The sequence below is a fragment of the Sorex araneus genome, chromosome 10 (assembly GCF_027595985.1).
Source record: "Sorex araneus isolate mSorAra2 chromosome 10, mSorAra2.pri, whole genome shotgun sequence".
Lineage (NCBI taxonomy): Eukaryota > Metazoa > Chordata > Mammalia > Eulipotyphla > Soricidae > Sorex > Sorex araneus.
The window spans coordinates 15387287-15406624 of NC_073311.1; the positions used below are offsets into that span (position 1 = coordinate 15387287).

Genomic DNA, 19338 nt, shown 5'->3' on the forward strand with positions numbered 1-19338 from the left:
ATTCTTCCAACTCTAAATGTTACAAATGCTTGATAACAAATTTCTCTAACATTATCTTTTAAATGTTTTATATTGATTGATGTTATTTTCCAGTTATAAGGCTTTAAAATATTTTAAAAGTCCTTATACTCAGAACTATTTCTGGTTTTTATATTCATTGTAAATATTTGCCTCAGATTATTTTACTTCTTGGAGTATCATATACACTGTCTCTTTTTAAAAATATTTATTTTATAGATTTTTATAAATTTTTAATTGAGGTATCAGTGACTTATAAGACTTTCTTTGTAATGCAGTACATAATTATGCATCTTCTAAATAAATACATGCAGTTTTATCATACCCATTGCCAAAGTACCAATATTCATCCATCACAGTCCACTGGATGCTCTCCCTGATCAATCCCCTCTGGAAATTTATTCTATGGTCAGATTTCAAGGTTTTGTTTTTATTTGACTTTGTCTCTTTTCTTTTTTTGCTTTTCCATTTTTCCACAGAAGAATGAAATCATTTGGTATTTGTCATTATCCTCTGACTCATTTGCTTAGCCTCTTCCAGTTCTTCAGGTTTCATATTTTCATATAGCTGAGTAGTACACCATTGTGCTTACTTGTATAATGCAAATATATAAATTTCATTTTCATTTAAATCACATGCAAATACATAATATCACACAAATATATACATGTTTATATATAAATTTGGGAATAATTATATATGAATATATAATATATGTCATATTTTCATTATTCATTCACACTTGGGTTATCTTTATAATTGGTTAATGTGAAAAGCACTTCAATGAAAATAGGTATCTTTCAATGTTTGTGTTTTTGTGGTTTTTGTAAAGATACCTAGGAGTAGAATTGCTGGATTATATGGTGGTTATTTTTAGGAATTTTTTTGTTTTAATGGTTCACGGTGTCAAACCCAAGGCTTCACTTATGCAAAATAAGTACATTATCACTACACCACATCCCTTTTTCCTTTTAAGTTTTTTTTTAACTTTACTTTTTCTTTATGTGTGCTAGAGTATGAACATAGGCATTCTGCATACAAGGAATGTACATTATCATTGAGCCACTGGCTCTATTTTTAAAAAAATATTTTGAGAAACTGCCATGCTGAGAATACAGAATTGAATCCTATCATGCACACAGTTAATTAACAATAAAATCAAGAGCAAGAAAAGTCAAGAACAAGAAGAAAAATTACTCTCAGCAAATGGTGTTCAGAGAACTGGTTAGTCACATGCAAAAGAAGGAATCTGTGTCACTACCTAAAACATGCACTGAGTTAATTAAAATGGATTAAGTGCTTCAATATTAGCCCCAAAACCTATAAATACATTGAAGAGAATTTAGGCAAAAACTCCATGGTATTGGCTTTCATGTTCTATTTAGGGACTTGACTTCAATGGCAAAGGAAATGAAAGCAAAAATAAAGAAATGTGATTTCATGAAAAAACTTCAATCCCGTGAAAGCAACTATCATTAAAGTGAAAAGTATCTTGCTGAACGCAATAAAATTTTGCAAGTCATGCATATGACAGAGCACTAATTTGCAAAATGCACAAGGAATACACAAAACTCAAGATATTAGCAAGAAATAATCCCATCAAAAACTGGAAGAGCTGAACAGTCACTTACCAAAGAAGTCATGTATGTAGTTGATCAAAAGACATAATAAAAAATGTTGATTATCACTTATTTTCAGGGAGATGCAAATCAAAAGATCAAAACTCTACATTTAAAAAAATATTTTTATAATCTTTCCTAGTCCTAGAAAAATATTCGAATTCCTAGTCCTGCTACTCACATGTCTGTAACAACTACCTCAGTTTATATTTTCCATCAAATCTTCTTTCATCTGGTGATTTGCTTTTTGTACTTTAGTCACTCACATTCTCTGCTTGTACTTTTCACTTTAACATCTTCCTGATCAGACAAAAGCTGTTTCTGTCATGCAATACACCTGTTTTCTGTTAATCTTTGCTCCTGGAATTTTATTCATTCTTTAAAGTTGAACACAAATGTCATTTCTTTATATCGCCTTTTGCCTTTATTCCACAATATAAAATAAAAGAACTCATCTGAAATGTAACAGAACATTCTATTTTTCTTGCATTATTTTTATACATATCACATGAGGTTCTAAGATTCAAGAGCACAGAGATTTGTGGCTTTTTTTTTTTACAAAATACTTAACAGATCAAGAAATAAGTTATTTGAGATCTACCTGTTTTTAAAAGTGATTGCTATCATTAAGTTCAACAATGAAGTGATAAACCATATATCCTGGTTGAATAATCTTCAGGAGCACAAAGTAATTGTTATGCATGCAACTGATTTCTCTCTTCCATATAGTTACTATATTAAGTAGATACTCTATGCTTCAGACATAAGGAGAGTGAGGAGTTACCAAATCATCCAATCCATTTAATGCATACATTTGTTGTAGTGAGACCAATAGCACTGTGAATGTTCACAATTTAAAACAAAGGAAATATTGTTTAGGAACTTATAAAAAGAATTCTTAAAGATAAGAATCATTAACTAGTAGATGAGTTTGTAAGCATGCTATGTGGACAGAAATTTTAAAAAAATCAGTAGTTTCTAACCTGAACCTCAGAATAGCAAAAATACTGAAACATTTTCTTAAGCATATCTCAAAATTGAAAAATATGACTACAGTAGTATATTTGCTCATTACAGATTTTCAGGCTGCCTAGCATCAAATTTGTTTAATCAGGACTGGGGTTTTGATCACAAATGAGTGAGGTATATAATGCTATGAACTGTATTTTCTTGGTGAAAAAAAAATGTTATAAAGATATGGTGAGAGGGGAATATCAGTGTACTTTGTTTTTTTTAAAGATTTATAAAAAGTTATAACTATGTTGGGTTTTGATGTTTGCTGCAACTCATTTATAAAAGATGTGTTGACTGAATATTAACTGCTAGAGAACCCATGTCTATGAAGTTCTATGGAACTTCAACATATTGAAAATTAGCTTTTGGGGAAAAAAGGTTATTTAAACATAGGGATAGTTCATCTTACTCTGAATAATTGTAAAGTACACAATAGAAATAATTTCTAAATTTAAATGATACAATATGATGATAATGAATTCAGAGATATTATGTAATCTTTAACTATTGATTATATTTCTAGATTTTATTCCTGTTAGCCCTCACTGCAGCATAACCCTGACAGGAAAAATGACACTTTTTTATGATAAGATAGAACTCTTTTGACATTGGACCAAGCTCAACTGAATAGTTTTTATAGCCCAACAAGAGACCAAGTTATCATTACCTGAAGAGAAATACTTAAGTCATCTGAAGATCACTCTCTCATTCTTCATAAAAAATTAAATTGAGTGATGTGGTGTTGAGAGTCTCTCCCCACAGATGGCAATAGTTTTGCTATTGAACTGACAGTTCTTACTCTCTAGATGGGTAGTTTAGAAGAAAAGCTTGTTAAGTGTAAAAAAGCTATCCATGCCACAGGGCGTATGTACTCTCGGGCTCTCCGGGTGGCTCTGTCTCAGCACCCGCGTTCGGTGCTCTGGAACCGCTGTGTATGGGCTGGATCGGGACGGCTGTTGCCAAGGACAGGCAAAGGAAGAACGAGGACCAAGCTGGTTGCTGATTAGTTACCATTTATTCAATCTTCCATCTTTCTCATCTCCCGCACTCCTAGCTCCATCCTCTCTCTGGATCTACTGCCTCTCTGGATTCTCTCCTCCCTTTTTCTCTCTTGCCCTTGCCCCTAGGCTACATGCCTCCAGGTAGCAAAATCAGCATAAGAAAGCCCTTCCTGAGGTGAGGGCCATCAGGTTCAAAGGGAACATACCTGAGGGCCATCAGGTTCTAAGGGCTCCAAAGCCCTTCCTGACTGTCAGCAGGCAAAATACCTCTTAAGGGGTTTTTCTCCTCTCCTTAGTTCAAACACTCATTAACATCTTAATACTAGTTATTTTTGTATGGACATAGCAAGAGAGACATTGAGGCTTGCAAAGCAGCTCTCCTGGCAACATTTTGCCACAGATTCAGACAATAGCACTCAGGCCAGATTAATCATTCCTAACCCTAGCAGGGTCCAAATCTAGTTAATCACTGTTTCTATCATGACAGCATTTGTCCATGACCAAGCTTTTAACTTATAGTTATGCATTAGGCACTTTGGCCAGGCCCATCTCGATGCCAGGGTAGCACACAACTCACCACTTGCCCTGGGTTCGTCTCATCCCTCATCGGGCCCCTGCTTTGGGGGGTGCTAGGAAGTAAGGGCAACTGAGACTTAGGTCGAGGGAACAGATGCGCAGGAGGAAAATATCAAGTAGAGTCAAATGACGCCCAGGTTACAAAAGCATAGCATTTGTTGTCTTCCTGTGTCCATGCAAAAAGGACATTACTCTGAATAAACTATGCAAAGGACTCAAGGAGAAGAGAAAAACCATATTTACGTCAACAGAACACAAAGAAGTTACAAATAAACACAGAGGAATGGGAGCACTGTGACGGGAGTTACCCAACAAACCTAAACTATCAGAGGCTTTGATATCCTACAATTAAGGAAATTCTAGGAGCATAGCTGATGCATTCCAGGGGAGTTCTGGTTTCTAGCATCAATCACAAATGCCTATAGTGAAAAAAACTTACCCAAGTATGCAAATAATAAAAAGAAACAAAAGGACAAAACAAATGTGTGGAAGAAAAATATTAGAAGAGACTTTAAACTCTTTATGAAGTGTCTAGCTCACCACTGTAGAACTAACATACAACTTGGGGAGTAACTGTGGTGATAACTGAAACTTTTAAGACCTTCATTCAATAATCATGGAGATTGGATATTATTTTGCATTCAATCACAGAATTATAGGAAATAATTCTAGAAGCAACCATTGAAAATTCATTACTGTATCTGCATAGTGGTGGCCTTGCCATAGACTAGTCTCAGATATTTTGGTCTATATTTGGTTCCGATAGAACCATGTGATTCTCTTATAGAAGGTAAATCAACCTGGTAAAAATATGACTAAAGGATATGGATTTGAAATTAATATGTCGTGAGGCCCGTAGTCATTGTAGGAAGCATCTATCCCCTCTTTCACCACAGAAAGGCTATCATTCATGTTTAAACTCTAGTGGATCATGTTCCACTACATCATTGTTAAAACTATTTGGTATAGATTTTTGTATCTGCTTGGTGGCTTATTTATATTTTATATAAAGATTTGTGATCAGCCAGACTTAGCCATAATTACTTAGATATTTTCATATTGATTATATGTCTACCCCTTTGTGCCAATATTGTTCTACAGTTTTATTCATTCTCAAAGTTAGGTAGATTCTTAAATTAGTGTTTGTTTCCATTACTCTATTCATATTGAACACATTATTTAACTTGTATATGAAGCTATCTGGTTACATACATTTGACCTCTGAAGGAAGTTGTCAGGAAATGAATATAAATAGTTTGATATTGTACTGATAGTTAATATAGTTACTATTTTAGACCGTCTGGTCGCTTTCATACAATTAAATTAAGCGTCAGGACCATTATTACCTAAGCTCTATAAACGAGAAACAAAGACATTAAAAATTTTTCCCCTAAATTACCATGGCAAATTAGTGACAAGGCCAGGATTTGACTCCAAACTTCTTGGTCCCTGAGTTTCTTCTGCTATAACTAACCTATCCTTAGTTGAACCTGATATAAAATAGTTTTGTTACCTCAAAGCTATACTTTAATCTGATTATTTTGAAGATGGGAATCAATTCCTTTAACATATTATGAGTTTATAAATACAAGAACCATGTCCTATTTTGTTATATGTAGTGCTCAATACAATTTTTATTACTCCTGAATTACTGTTTATTAATACCCTTATGTATTCACTCTAAGACATTTATTTTTTAACTTATTGAATTTAAGTCAATAAAACTTTTAGATGCACAAAATAAAAATGTTGTTCAGTTATTATTACTTTTAAGAGGAATGAAACAGTCTGTGATTGATACAGGATAATTTTAAAATCATGTTACTTGGTTGAAATTTTTTTCTTTTCTCTTAAAATATTCTCTCCTGCAGGGTGCTGCTTTAATTAGAATGCTGGCTAATTTTATGGGCCATTCAGTTTTTCAGAGAGGTTTGCAAGTAAGTAAATGCTTTTATTTTTTATAGTTTATAGGGTTTTTTTATAGTTTATAGCTTTTTTTTACATATCTCTTGCCTATGTATTGTTTTAAAAATATTTAACATCTCAGAAAATGGCTTATAGAAAATTGCTGAATTTGAAGGAAAACTAATATAAATAAGGTAAGTGGTGTCCTTTCATATGATAAATGAAAGTTGTAGTTTGAATATTTGCTATGTAAATTGATGGTAAAAACAACATTTGTGTAATTTAGAATGTATGATTTTTAATTGAAGTCATTTTCAAATATGTTATGTTCTAAATAATTCTTATAAGATTTTCAAATAAACTACTTCCCTTTACTTCCAAAAAACTTTACCAAAAATCAAGAAGTTAGTTTATTTAGAATTATGTATTTTAATATGTTTAGCCAATTATTCAAATATGTGCTTTCATGTTGTTTTACTCTTGATGTACATATATTTTATCTCAAAGATACTTATATGATTTAATTATAAAATGCAATTTTATTTTAAGAGGAGTTTTATTATGCTGTATTTAGAATATGAAGTACGGAATTCAAGAATGGATTTTTCACAAGAGTTTATTTTTTTAACTCTTTAAATCAAAATAAATGAAAAAAGAAAAACAAGAACTCTTATTCCTTTGAGTATATTGAAGTAAATCATGTTCCTAGCAGCTGTGATTGATGAATTATTTATGATGCATTCTGCTACTTAGAAGTGTCCTTTAAAGTAAATTGATGTTCACCTGAAATACAATTATGCTAAGACAGAGAGAGCAATCAATCTTATCTGTTCTTAGTAAGCTTTTCATTTTGAAATTTAAATAAACTACATATGGGATCAGGTCATGTTTTAGTAGTATAATTCTATCTTTACCCCAAATTAGCTAAAACATGAAAAAAAAGTACAAGTTAAATATGTTATGATCAAGTTATATGTAGTTAATGAAACAGAGAAAAAAAGCATGAATTGACCAGAAAATAATTTCCCTTAGAAAGTGTTCTTACAGACTTGCTCTAGCCAGGGTGGAAGTTTATTTTAATCAGCACTTTCTATTAGAGACTTCTTCAGAATAGCAAAATTCTGTTGAATTTATTTGCCAGATGCTGAAGTCTATTCTGATCACATAGCTGGGAAAATCCTTTTTTCTCATAAAATGCCTTCCATGAATATCAACTCTGCTTTGGAATGTCCTTCTATATATGTCCTCCTTTATTTACCCCCATTGATGTTGTAGCATGACAGCTTCAGAAAATATCTAAGCTTTCATAAGGGCAACACAAATTGAATTTGATTTCCTGGAAGCAAGTTGATATGAAATCATTTTCTGTATACATTTTTTATTGTTTTTTTCCATGCCTGTGTGTATGGATTTGCTCATCAGATTGAATAACTATAGTTGTATTATTATTTGGAAATAATTATTATTGTTTTGAACCATTTTTTCTTTATTCTGTCATACTTTCTATATTATGCAAAATACATCAATTTTCACACACTCTTCCCTACTGACCCAGTCTGCTCAGAAACAATATCAGAAACAGAATATACCCTCTGACACATTACATTAAACTTTCATATGAAGCGTACATGGATATCTTCTCTAGTTCTTGATTTGGTTAATTTTCAGCCGAGGACTCTATGTTTGTCAACATTACATTTCATTTGCCTTGTGACATTCCATTGATCAGATAGATCTGTATCCTTCGGTACTTTGCTTGCAGCTTTATTTATACTCATCACTCAAACTGATTTAATGTCTCATCAGCAGTTTGGATTAGTTTACAGTAGATCCCTACATCTAAGTGATAAATTACCATCTCTGGGACATGAAGATGTATGGGATACATTTTGGAAATGACCTCCTGAACAGACACTTCATGTCATGATACTGAGTGGTCACAGAGTTGATACTCATATATTTTCTGTCCAAAAGGCTCTCGGGAGTTTTGGTTTACATGTTGTTGAAAGGGCTAATCTGGATTGTCAGTGCTTACCTCTATTGGAAAATCTATTAATTGTTTTTACATTAACCATCATTATTTGTGTTTACAAATGAGGGTTTCTGTTTGTAAAGAGGCCCAGGGTAAGACTTTGAAATACAAGTAATCCCAAATTGCACTTTTAAAAATATTCTTAGACATTTCCTCCTTTCTTTTTCCATTCCTATTTTCATTTCCTTTCACTTCATTTCTCCCTTTTTTTCCCCTTTCCTTTCTTATATTTCCTCTTAGTATTTAAAGCTCAACTCTCATGCTCCATAGAAAAACTGAATTATAATGGTAGTTTCTTCTAAATTTTGTTTTCTCAGATTTTTACTCTTATGACCCATCTTAAGTTCTTTTGAAAGAAAATGTACATTTTTTTCAAGTGCAATCACTACATACATTTTTTTGTATATAATATAAAAATATTTATTTTCTTAAGATACACAATTAAGTTTGGTTGTTTAATTTGGTCCAGCTGCTTTAATTTAAAGAGAAAATATGTAAATATTTCTGCATGAAAGAGTGTCTTCTTGAACTAATATCAGTATTGTGACATGTCTGAGTTGTCCCTGTTCAGGTGTCAGTTTGAGTCACGGTGCCATGGTGATAGGGGTTCCCTGGGGATTTCGGGACCAATGACCATCCCACTGGCCAGTGGGAAGGCCGGTAACCAGTGACCCTTTATTAGAATCTATCAACATTATTATAGAAAAATCAGAATTTGTGAAGGTTTGGGGGCAGCAATTACACATAAGTATGGTTGAATATTAACATAGAACATGAAGTCATTGTAAATCATCTCCTTCAGGGAAAATTCTTCTAGAAGATCCACTCAAGGACAGAATTTCATCTAGGGGTTACAGGTTTTTAGATTCAACTAGGAGATCTGTCCAAGGGTGGAATTCCATCTAAGGGCATATTGCTTTCTCCTTTACTGGTAACCCATTTAAACTATCATATTTACTTCTTAATAATAATTCTAGTCATTTTGTATGAACACAGGAGGAGATTAATATTTTTACTTATATCCTAGATTAAGCTTAAATGGTCTCCCTGGACTCATGGTAAAGGTTGGCTTTTCTTGGGACCATCTTGCTATATTTCCCAGACTATAATCTCAAGCCTGGTTAGTTTTTCTGAGTTTCCTATAGGGCCCTTATTCAGTTACTTCTTTTTGGTCACATCATAGTTTGTTTCATGACCATGCTCTTAACTTTTATGGTGCTTAGGCTGTCCCATGTCAAAGTCAGAGTAGTTTACAGCTTACCCTGTGTCCATTTGTTGCCTTTAGCAAGAACCACCTTTTGGGGTGTAAGGAACACAGGTCAATCTAAGGGCAACTAAGGCTTAAGTCAAGTAAATGTAATGAATGCCCAGGAGTAAATATTTCAGTCAATTAATTCACATATTACAAAAGCAGAGAATTAACTGTCTTCCTGTGTCTATACAAAGAGGACATTGCTCTGTAATAAAAATATGTAAAGGACATAAAGGAAAAAGCAGTATTTCACTTACACACACAAAATCCAGAGCATCAGAAAGTTTGACTTGATAAGTTTGAGTGCCTGATTTGGAGATATTTGTGACTAATAGAGTAAGAAGAGCACAAAGGAGAGGTTAAAGTTAAATACAGAGGATTGGGAGTGCCCAGATGGAATTGGGTGTGCCCCCAGGAGCTCTGGAGTGGTTCAGTTAATCTAAGCTCTGTGTGGGAGGAGAGAGGACAACCCAGTGTTAAGCTTGGAACTACACTCCAATGACTGAGTGGTTTGCACTGATGCAGTGCTGTGACTATAGTCAAATGCGAGACTTTTTTTGATACATGGACTTTCCTAGCATTATGTCTTTTCAGCCTTAAAAAACACGTTTTAATTAATAAAGACATCATGATTTACAAAGATGTCACAATAGAATTGTTTTAGGATCACAGTGTTGCAACACCAGTCCCACCACCAGTGTCCCAAGAGTCCTTGCCACCCCCCCCAAACTGATTCCTTAGCAGACATATTACAATAATTTTCATATCTCTTGCTCTAACTAAACTCTAATTAAACAAATGGAATTATTAGAAGATAAATTAATAAAGTCAATTTGTACTACTATATAATTTTAATCTATGTGAATAAGAAAATTCAAATCCTGTAATACAATATAGTATACAATATATAATTCTCACTTGAATAACTATGTTTTCAACTCTAGCATATAAAACATAGTGCATTAAATTTTATTTTGAATTTGAGCCTTTTTGTGGTAATCATATGTTTACAGTCATAGATGAAACTTTTTTCTTTTGCCCTCTGGCCATGCATATAACAAATTTATTTCATATATCTCAGTCTAAAAAACATATTAACCATGGCAAATAGAATTATTAGAAAATAAATCAGTAAAGGTAAGTTTGTGATGATTAATTGCTATATGTTTTCAACCTTCATCTAGTGGAGGACAACTATATACAACATTAATGAGTACCATATTCAATATAACACTGAGGAGAAGTTTCTATTATCCTTTAAATAAGCTCTTCTAATGCTTCATGCAAAACTGATTTCAACGCTATGAACCCTCCGAGCTGTTGCCAATCCATGAAGCTCTATATAGTTTCTTCAAATCTGAATTATAATCTCACTGGGTAGAGTATCTTTTTTTTCTCAAAAAATCTAGAAATTTATTCTAAACATTTTGCTTAATAATATATTATCAAGTTTATTCACTGTAAATATATTTTTAATATCACAGATCAGAACTATCTCTATATTGGAAACCATGGGTCTAGGACGTTAAATTATGCCTATTATCTGGGTCTGGTCTCAGGGTCTAAAGTGAAATGAGAATACAGATGCAACACACTTTTAAAAGTCATCAGCTGGGGCTGGAGCGATAGCATAACGGGTAGAGTGTTTGCCTTGCATGAGGCTGACCCGGGTTCGATTCCCAGCATCCCATATGGTCCCCCAAGTACTGCCAGGAGTAATTCCTGAGTGCAGAGCCAGGAGTAACCCCTGAGCAATGCTGGGTGTAACCCCCCCCAAAAAAAAATAAAAGTCATCAGCTTCGGGGTACAAAGTTGAAATGAAAACTGAAAAGGAACAGTTCTTCGAAGCAAAGAGAGGTTTTGAACATTGTACCTCAAGGATAAGGACCAAGGAATGCCCAGAGATGACCAAGAATTTTTTTTTAATTTTATTTTATTGAATCACCATGACAAAAGTTAAAGCTTTCAGGTTTAAGTCTCAGTCATATAATGATCAAATCCCCATCCCTTCACCAGTGCACCTTTTCTCACCAAGAACCTCAATATACACCCCTACCACCCCCCACCCCCAGCACCTGAGTGGCCAATGATCTTCACTTTATTCTCTCTATACTTTGGATGCATTCAATACTTCAACAGAGAACTGACTATTATTATTTGGAATTTCCCCCCAACAATCAAATCTGCTGAAAAGGAATAATTTGATAGTTTGTTTTCTATTCCTGAGAATGAATATTATAGGAGCTCTTATAGCTCTTATAGCTCTTAGGAGCCCTGTCACAGCCGCGTGGTTTTGGATTTCTGTTGTTTTAGCTCAGTTTATAGTCTAGATGCATTTCTATAAGACTCTAGGTGCCAAAATGAGTTAGTAGACCTCCCGGATCAGAGTCTTTAAGGAGCAGAGTGGCTGCTTTTGTTAGTCTGCTGTTAAGAGCAGACACCCCCTGTGCTTCCTAAAGCCCCAGCAACTATGACGATGTCCCACTGCATCATGTAAGTTCACCTACTGGCTTTGTTCCAGAGACTTATAAATAAATCTCAAAAAAGATCAACTAGCCACAAAAATTTCTCAGAGGCCCTTCCCTGGTTGAGACCTTTTTGGTGACCTTGGGAAGGGACAGGAAAGATCCCACCTCACCAAAGCCCCAGCAGGTGCTCCCACACTTCAAAACTCCTGCCATGCCTCTGGTCCAACTCCAGAGACTCAAGACTGAGCTCCACAGAGAACCTAAATTGCAGGAAATTTCAGATACACTTTTTCTTGAGGGGTGGTGGTGGTGGTGGTGGTGTGTGTGCGTGTGTGTGTGTGTGTGTGTGTGTGTGTAAGTGTGTAAGCTCCAGACCTCTTGGACCTTCCCCTAACTCCTTATACTTCCAGAAGCCCCACATAACCACACACATGTCCCAAACTGTTGCCATGTCTCTTGCCAAACTGCCCAGTTAAATATTCTGGATTTTCTGGAGCACATTCATGCTGCATGGCATCTCCAAATTCTACAATACTGACATCCCAGTTAGTATAACAATTGGATGGGATTTAATGTAGAAGCCAACCAATCTCAATTAACAAAAAAATTAACACAAAGGTTGCAACAACAGGTTAGTAACCTTCTGACAAGGATTTATCTCCCCATGGTGAGATACAATTTTCACAAAATTTTCTTCTAGGAAATAGTTTTTGATCACCATTATTCACTCTGTGATAAAAAGCAATATATAATTGTGTGCTTATTACAGGGGCAAGCTTGAGTAGTGGTTGGGAAAATAGAGACAGTGGTGGAGGGTAGGTGACAGTGGTGGTGAGATTGGTGTTGGAATATTGATTGCATGTAACAAATCATTATTGACAACTTTGTAAACCATGGTGTTTAAATAAAGTGGTGGGGGGAAGAGAAGGAAGAAACAAAAGAGAAGAATAACAGAAGCTGATCAAGTCAGAGGCACCTGACCAGAATCACAGCAGACAAGAGGAAATGATGGAATATAGGGAAAGATCTTGTCTTGGGTTAATAGATTCTTTCTGTGGTCCTTGGGGTGTGACAGTTTCAATCAGGTATACAACAAGACAGTGTTAATGTACCACCTTGTAAGAGTAAATAAAGAAAAAAATACATGAAACTTTTTTTAAAGGGGAGAGTTCCTTCTTTCTGGGTGGGTCCCAGAAGCCTCCACACCCAACCTGTGTCATATTAAGAACCCACACAACAGCTCATGGCCACCTAAGCAGCTATGCGATAGATCTAATTAAAAAACTACATGCTACTCACATTTATTCTTTCTGCCATTCTTTAAGGACAGGCAAAGAAGATGGAAAGCAATCTCTAGCTAATCCCTCACCATCTTCAGGGGAAGGGGAGAGTAACTACAAACACACATCTCAGAGTAAAAAGGATACTAGAAAAACAGTCAGGAAAATGCACCGAAAATCACCAAGCATAATGAGCAGAAACAATACAACTAAAGACAACACCAGTAACTCCTCAGACAGTATCTTTAATGACACTCTGAAGAGCATGCTCAATGAGTTTGAAGAAACGATAGTACGGGTAATCAGCAAAGCACAGGAAAGTATGAGAGTCAAAATGAAATGTTAATTCAATTATAAATGATAGAAAAAAACATAGTAGATGATATAAAAATAAGTAATGAGAAACATGTTTTAGTGTTTTTCCTTCTTTAATCTAACATACTGTGATTAAGCTACATTTGTCCAACATGACATTTCTAACTATTTTTTAAAAATTGAGATAACATGGTATATAGTAATATTTATGTTTTTGAAATGTTATTTCTGTACTATATTTACCCCCAAACTGACAATATTTACCACAAAACTCCACTACTGTCGAGGTTATTTCTGATCCACCCTTCCAGACCCCACTTCTTAAACTGATCTGTACACAGGATCCCAGTGTTTCTGCTCATTAACCATTGTCTATTCTGCTGCTCCAGTTTTCATATGAGTTAGGTCATTTGATATTTTCCCCTTCTGATTTACTGCACTTAGTAAGACATTCTCCAGTAGTAGCTTAATGCAAGATTTCATCTTTTTTCTAGCTGAGTAGTATTCATTATGTCTGTATGCTACAGTTTATTTACTCATCTCTTTGGGGTATCTTGAGTTGCATCCATAATCAGCACTTAGAAACAGTGTACAGTGAACACAGATCTGCATTTTTATTTTATAACTTTGATTTTGTGTTCTTTGGTCAAATATCAAGAAATGAAATTGATATACTGGATCACGTAGTAGCTCTATCTTCATTGTTTTTTAAGAAAACTCTTAAAATTTTTTCATAGAGCTTGAGCCACATTATAGCCTCATCACAGTGAATAAGAGTCCCCATTTCACTGTAACCATCCTAGTTTTATTTGTTCTGACCTTTATGATACAACCATTTTTACTTCTGTGAAGTGATAGCTCATTATTGTTTTGACCTGCATTTTTCCCTTACATCCCTTGATAATGAACATGTTTATATGCCTCCACATGTCACAGTTTGTGCTTTTACTTTATATCTGCCCTGGATACATATTCATATGTATTTATATTTTATTTGCGGAAAGAAACTTTTTTAGTTTGATGTAGTCCCATTTGTTTATTCTTGTTTTTGTTTTCTTAGCCTAATCATTGAAGAAACCTCTAAAATTAATATCATGGAGATTCTATGTCTTAATATATGGAATTTGGTCTAACATTGAGAACTTTTTAAATTTTTTAAATTTCATTTTCATAATGTTGTTCAGAATAATTAATTTCATTCAATATTTCAATACCAATTCCACCACTATTATACCTTCCCACTACTGTTATTTGAAAGTCTCCCACCATCACTCAAGCCTGCCCTATAGGCATATGCTACATAATTTATTTATTTATTATTATTATTTTTTGCTTTTGGGGTCACACCCAGCGATGCTCAGGGGTTACTCCTGGCTTTTCATTCAGGAATCAGTCCTGGTGGTGCTCAGGGGACCATGTGGGATGCTGGGAATCAAACCCGGGTTGGCCGCATGCAAGGCAAATGCCCTACCCACTGTGCTATGGCTCCAGCCCCTGAGTGCTTTAATTATTTTGATTGATCTTTCTTTATAATGTGAGGTAGTAGTCTCATTTTATTGTTAATTTTTTTTTCATGTCCCTAATCACAGGATGGAGCCATAGCGCAGCGGGAAGGGCATTTGTCTTGCACGAGGCCAACCTGGAGTCGATTTCTCTGCACCTCTCGGAGAGCCTGGCAAGCTACCAAGGGTATCTTGCCCGCACGGCAGAGCCTGGCAAGCTACCCGTGGTGGATTCAATATGCCAACAACAGTAACAAGTCTCACAATAGAGACATTACTGGTGCCCACTGGAGCAAATCGATGAGCAACGGGATGACAGTGATACAGTTCCTAATCACACCATTCGCCAACATCATTTGTTGAACAGGCTTTTCTCCTTGAACTTTATATTTTTGACTCCTTTGTCATACCCTGAGTTCCATTACATTTGAGGGTTTATTCCTTGGCCTTTCAATTCTATTCCATAATCTGAGACTTTATTTCAGAGACTTTTTTTGATATTTTATTTTTGATATTTCTTGGAGACTTTCAGTGTCTGATCTTTCTTGTTAAAGGTCATTATTTTTATGTTTTTTTCTGAAATTTGCTGAAATTTTGGGGTCTGTGAGCTTTGAAGTGTATTGGAGGTCGCTTCTGAGCAGAATCAATTCCCTTAATTAGTGTCAATCTAAAGGACTCAGACAAAGAGTGACTTATTTGTTCAGAGACAAGAGCTACCTTTGATACTAATGCTTAGTAAAATTTAGATTGTCAGTGATCTAATTCAAATTCTCAGTATCATTGTCCCAGACTTTTTCAATCAATAATCTAATTTTCACATAAGTGACCTAATAAAGTCATGAAGTTGACTTGAGATATAATTTTACTACTCAGAATTTTAAATTTCAATCATAGTTTGGTTTTCAGTTGTATTGATTCTAAGGTCTCAGGCATAAATATATTTATACATTTTTGAATAGCCCTAAGTGTCTGACTCCCAGCCTATATATTTAGCAGATAATTTAAAGCACCAAATTTTTAACTTTTCTTATTGTTTTCCATTCTAATCAGAAATAGCCATTCTCAAATAATTTGTAACTCTTTATCAACCCTTATTTTTTGCTAAAATAGTAATGTTTTCCCAAAGCCTGTCCTTCAATTTAGAAAATTATAGGTGATAATTTAAGAAATGACCCTGGAAATCACAAAATCCTATTGCCCGTGACCCCAACATATTACCTCATTTAAATGTAATCGAGGTAGACAAATTATTGTAGATCTCAATTTTACAATGGTTCAGGAAACTCCCTGTCATGGAAGCAGAAAAAAAGATTTCATAGATATTTTAAACGGGAAGAAAATTAATACAAAATTTGTTTTCTAAAGACTTTTGAAAAGCTAGAGGAGCAAAGGTTTAAAAAGTCAGCGTTAGATTTCAGAACTATAGAAAAAAAAATCCATACTCTCCTCTTACTGTAGCACTCATGAAAACAAATGTTACTACCTTACCTCTGCTTTCTGCAAAAGCCCACATATCTGCTCTCGGCTACTTGAGCAATAAGATTCTTCTTATTTTAGTGACTCCCACATCGACTATGTGAGCTTTTTATTTCTATTTCTTTTTTTTAGTTTTTGTTTTTGAGCCATACATACGTGGCTGTACCCAGCATTTACTCCTGGCTCTGTGCTCAGGGACCACTCCTGGCAGTTCTTGGGGAAACTTTGGGATGCTGGAGATCTAGCCCTAAACAACCACATGCACGGCAAGTGCCCTACGCACTATGCTAACACTCTGACTTCTATATATTTTCATGAAGATTTTTAATTTTGACCTAATTAGCAAAGGATTTTAAGACATAATTAGTTTCCAGGATTTCTGACCATATAATGATTAGGAGTATAGAATGTAGCAGAATTATAGAATTGCCACCACATATTTGTTTTTCTTTCATTAAACATTTAATGACTTTTTCAGATTTTATATTAAGCTATGGGTATTTAATACTGTAATTAAATAATATGATTTATAAAGTTCTTGACAGTTGTGTTTTAGGCATGTAGTATTTCAATACCAATCCTACTACCAGTATAAACTTCCCTCCACCAGTTTTCCCATATTCCCTCCCTAAGCAAACCCCTACCTCATCCCCACCTGTCAACTTGACAGGCAAATTATTAAGTTTCAGTAGTTTCAGCTTAGATCTTATGATTTCATTTTGTTGAGTCTGTGTTTTTGATATATGGCTGTACCACTCACCCCTATGACCAATGTAAATGAAGTCCTGATGCCAAATCACCCATTACTTCCCATTCTCTTCTTCCCCTCTTGAACTGTTTTCTTCACCTCTCTAAACACAAGTACCAAGGGTTTTCTAGTCATCCCCTTTTACTATAGTACATTTCCATCTTCTCTGTACCACAGATAGGTGAGATTGTCCTGTTGATATTTCTTCTTCTGTCTTATTTCACTCAACATGATATCTTCTATCCATGGTATTGCACTGCATGATTTCATTGTTTTCTTGCAGGCTGCATCATATCCCATTGTGCCTCTATATATTGCATCTTGATAATCCATTCATCTTTTTTTATACATGTAGGTTGAATCCATATTTTAGCTATTTTACTGAGTACAGCAATAAATAATGGTGTGCATTTGTCCTTTTGAAAGAGGTTTTATGTCCCTTTTTATATGCCCCAAAGTGGAATTGCTGGTTCATCTGACAGTTCAATTCTAGGTTTACTGAGAACTTTACATATTATTTTCCAGAGGGGTTTATCAGACAACATTTCCACCAGCAGTGGATGAGAGCTCCTTTTTTGCCACATCCCTGCAACACAGATTGTTCCTATTGTTTTTGATATGTACCATTCTCAATGGTGTGAGATGGTATCTTCTTGTCATCTTGATTTAGATTTCTCTAACGATAAGTGATGTTGAGTATTTTTTTCCATGTGTCTACTAGCCATTCATTTATCTTCCTCTGAGAAGTGTCTAATTTGTCTCTTCTCCCCGTTTTTGATAGGGTTTTGAACTTTTCTGGTTGATCTTTGTTAGTATTTTATATGGATTAACAAATTTTAACTTTTTTTCATCATTTGTATTGCCTACGTGATATTTATGTAGCTAAGTTAGAATATTTCCAACTGATTTCACTAATTTTGTTAGAATTTATGACAGGAGACATTAGGAAAATTAAGCAATCATTGATCATAATTTATTTAATTCATAATCACAGTTCAGTTTCTGTGGCCTGTAATCTCCAGTTTCTACTTTGAATAGTTTGAATTTTTAACTATTGTGTCTAAGTAGTTTTGAACTTATAAAGCGACTGCACTTCTAAAATAAGGAAATATTAGGCACTTAAATAATTATTTTTTCTTATTAACTAACAATGCCAAACTTCAGCTTGTATTAAAAAACTTTTGGTTCTTTATTCTACCCTCCCTACCTGCAGGTGGCTCAGTTCTCCTAGGGATGTGGTAAATGGGTGAAGAAAATTTAAGCTGCAGTTTGTCTAAATGGCTGTTAATTTAAGATAGGACATCTGGAGAGAAGTTTATATGCTTTCTAAAGCCAGGATTTTCTCTTAGCAATACAGCAGTGAGTAATGGTAGCTAAGAAAACGAATGCATGATAAATTAGATGCAGATTCTTATCATCTATAGGACATGGAATAGGCAGATCAGCATAATCAGTAATTTCCTCTTACATACAGTTTGAATTCTGCTTTAATATATGATGTATTTTTCACATGCATCACCTTGTTTTTGTCTCTGGTAAAACATCTTCAAATTCCCTTTTGGATCTTTCTGTGAGAATATAACAAGATTTGGGGGAAAATTCATGTTTCTTTAGTATTACTCTGAATGAAGCTTGTTTTTTTATTGCAGTGTCACAAAGCTAAGAATTTTATAGGCAGGAGGTAGTAGGTGCCAAGTAACCCCATTTTTCTCTTTCCTGCATCTAATTTTCAATGCCCAAAGTTTTGGTCACCTTTCTTTCCTACGTGGTACTTGGAATAGAAATGTTTGTCACTTTTTTCTTTCTTTTTTTTGGTCTCTTTAGAAGTCCCTAGTAATTTTATCTATTATCATGAAATCATCCTTTGTTTCTGTGAATTAATGATTCTTTTAAATTCTTTAATAAAAACTGTCAATTCCACAACATCTTCCAGAAAAGTTTGCAGCTTTCAATTATAGTGGTCTTATTTGTTGTTAATTTGGGGAAGGGGGACTTTCGGCTACAATCAGTGTTTGGGGCTTCTCCTGGCTCCTTGCCTGGAAATTCTTCTTCAGGTTCCTCAGGGGCCATGTGGAACTGAGGATCGAACCCGAACCAGGGTCTGTACCTACAGTTCTTAATGTTTAAATGCA

The 19338-nt window shown here is 34.6% G+C and overlaps 1 protein-coding gene across 2 annotated transcripts in view; it reads left to right on the top strand.

Moving 5' to 3' along the window:
* Positions 1-19338, top strand: part of TRHDE (thyrotropin releasing hormone degrading enzyme) — a 450763-nt gene that overhangs the window by 305046 nt on the left and 126379 nt on the right. The window contains exon 7 of one of the 2 annotated variants that reach the window (XM_004602680.3): positions 6100-6165. The exons of the other annotated variant lie outside the window; for it this stretch is intronic. Coding sequence (XP_004602737.3) covers positions 6100-6165 — 66 coding nt within the window. The remainder of the gene's footprint in view (positions 1-6099; positions 6166-19338) is intronic. 2 annotated transcript variants of the gene reach the window in all.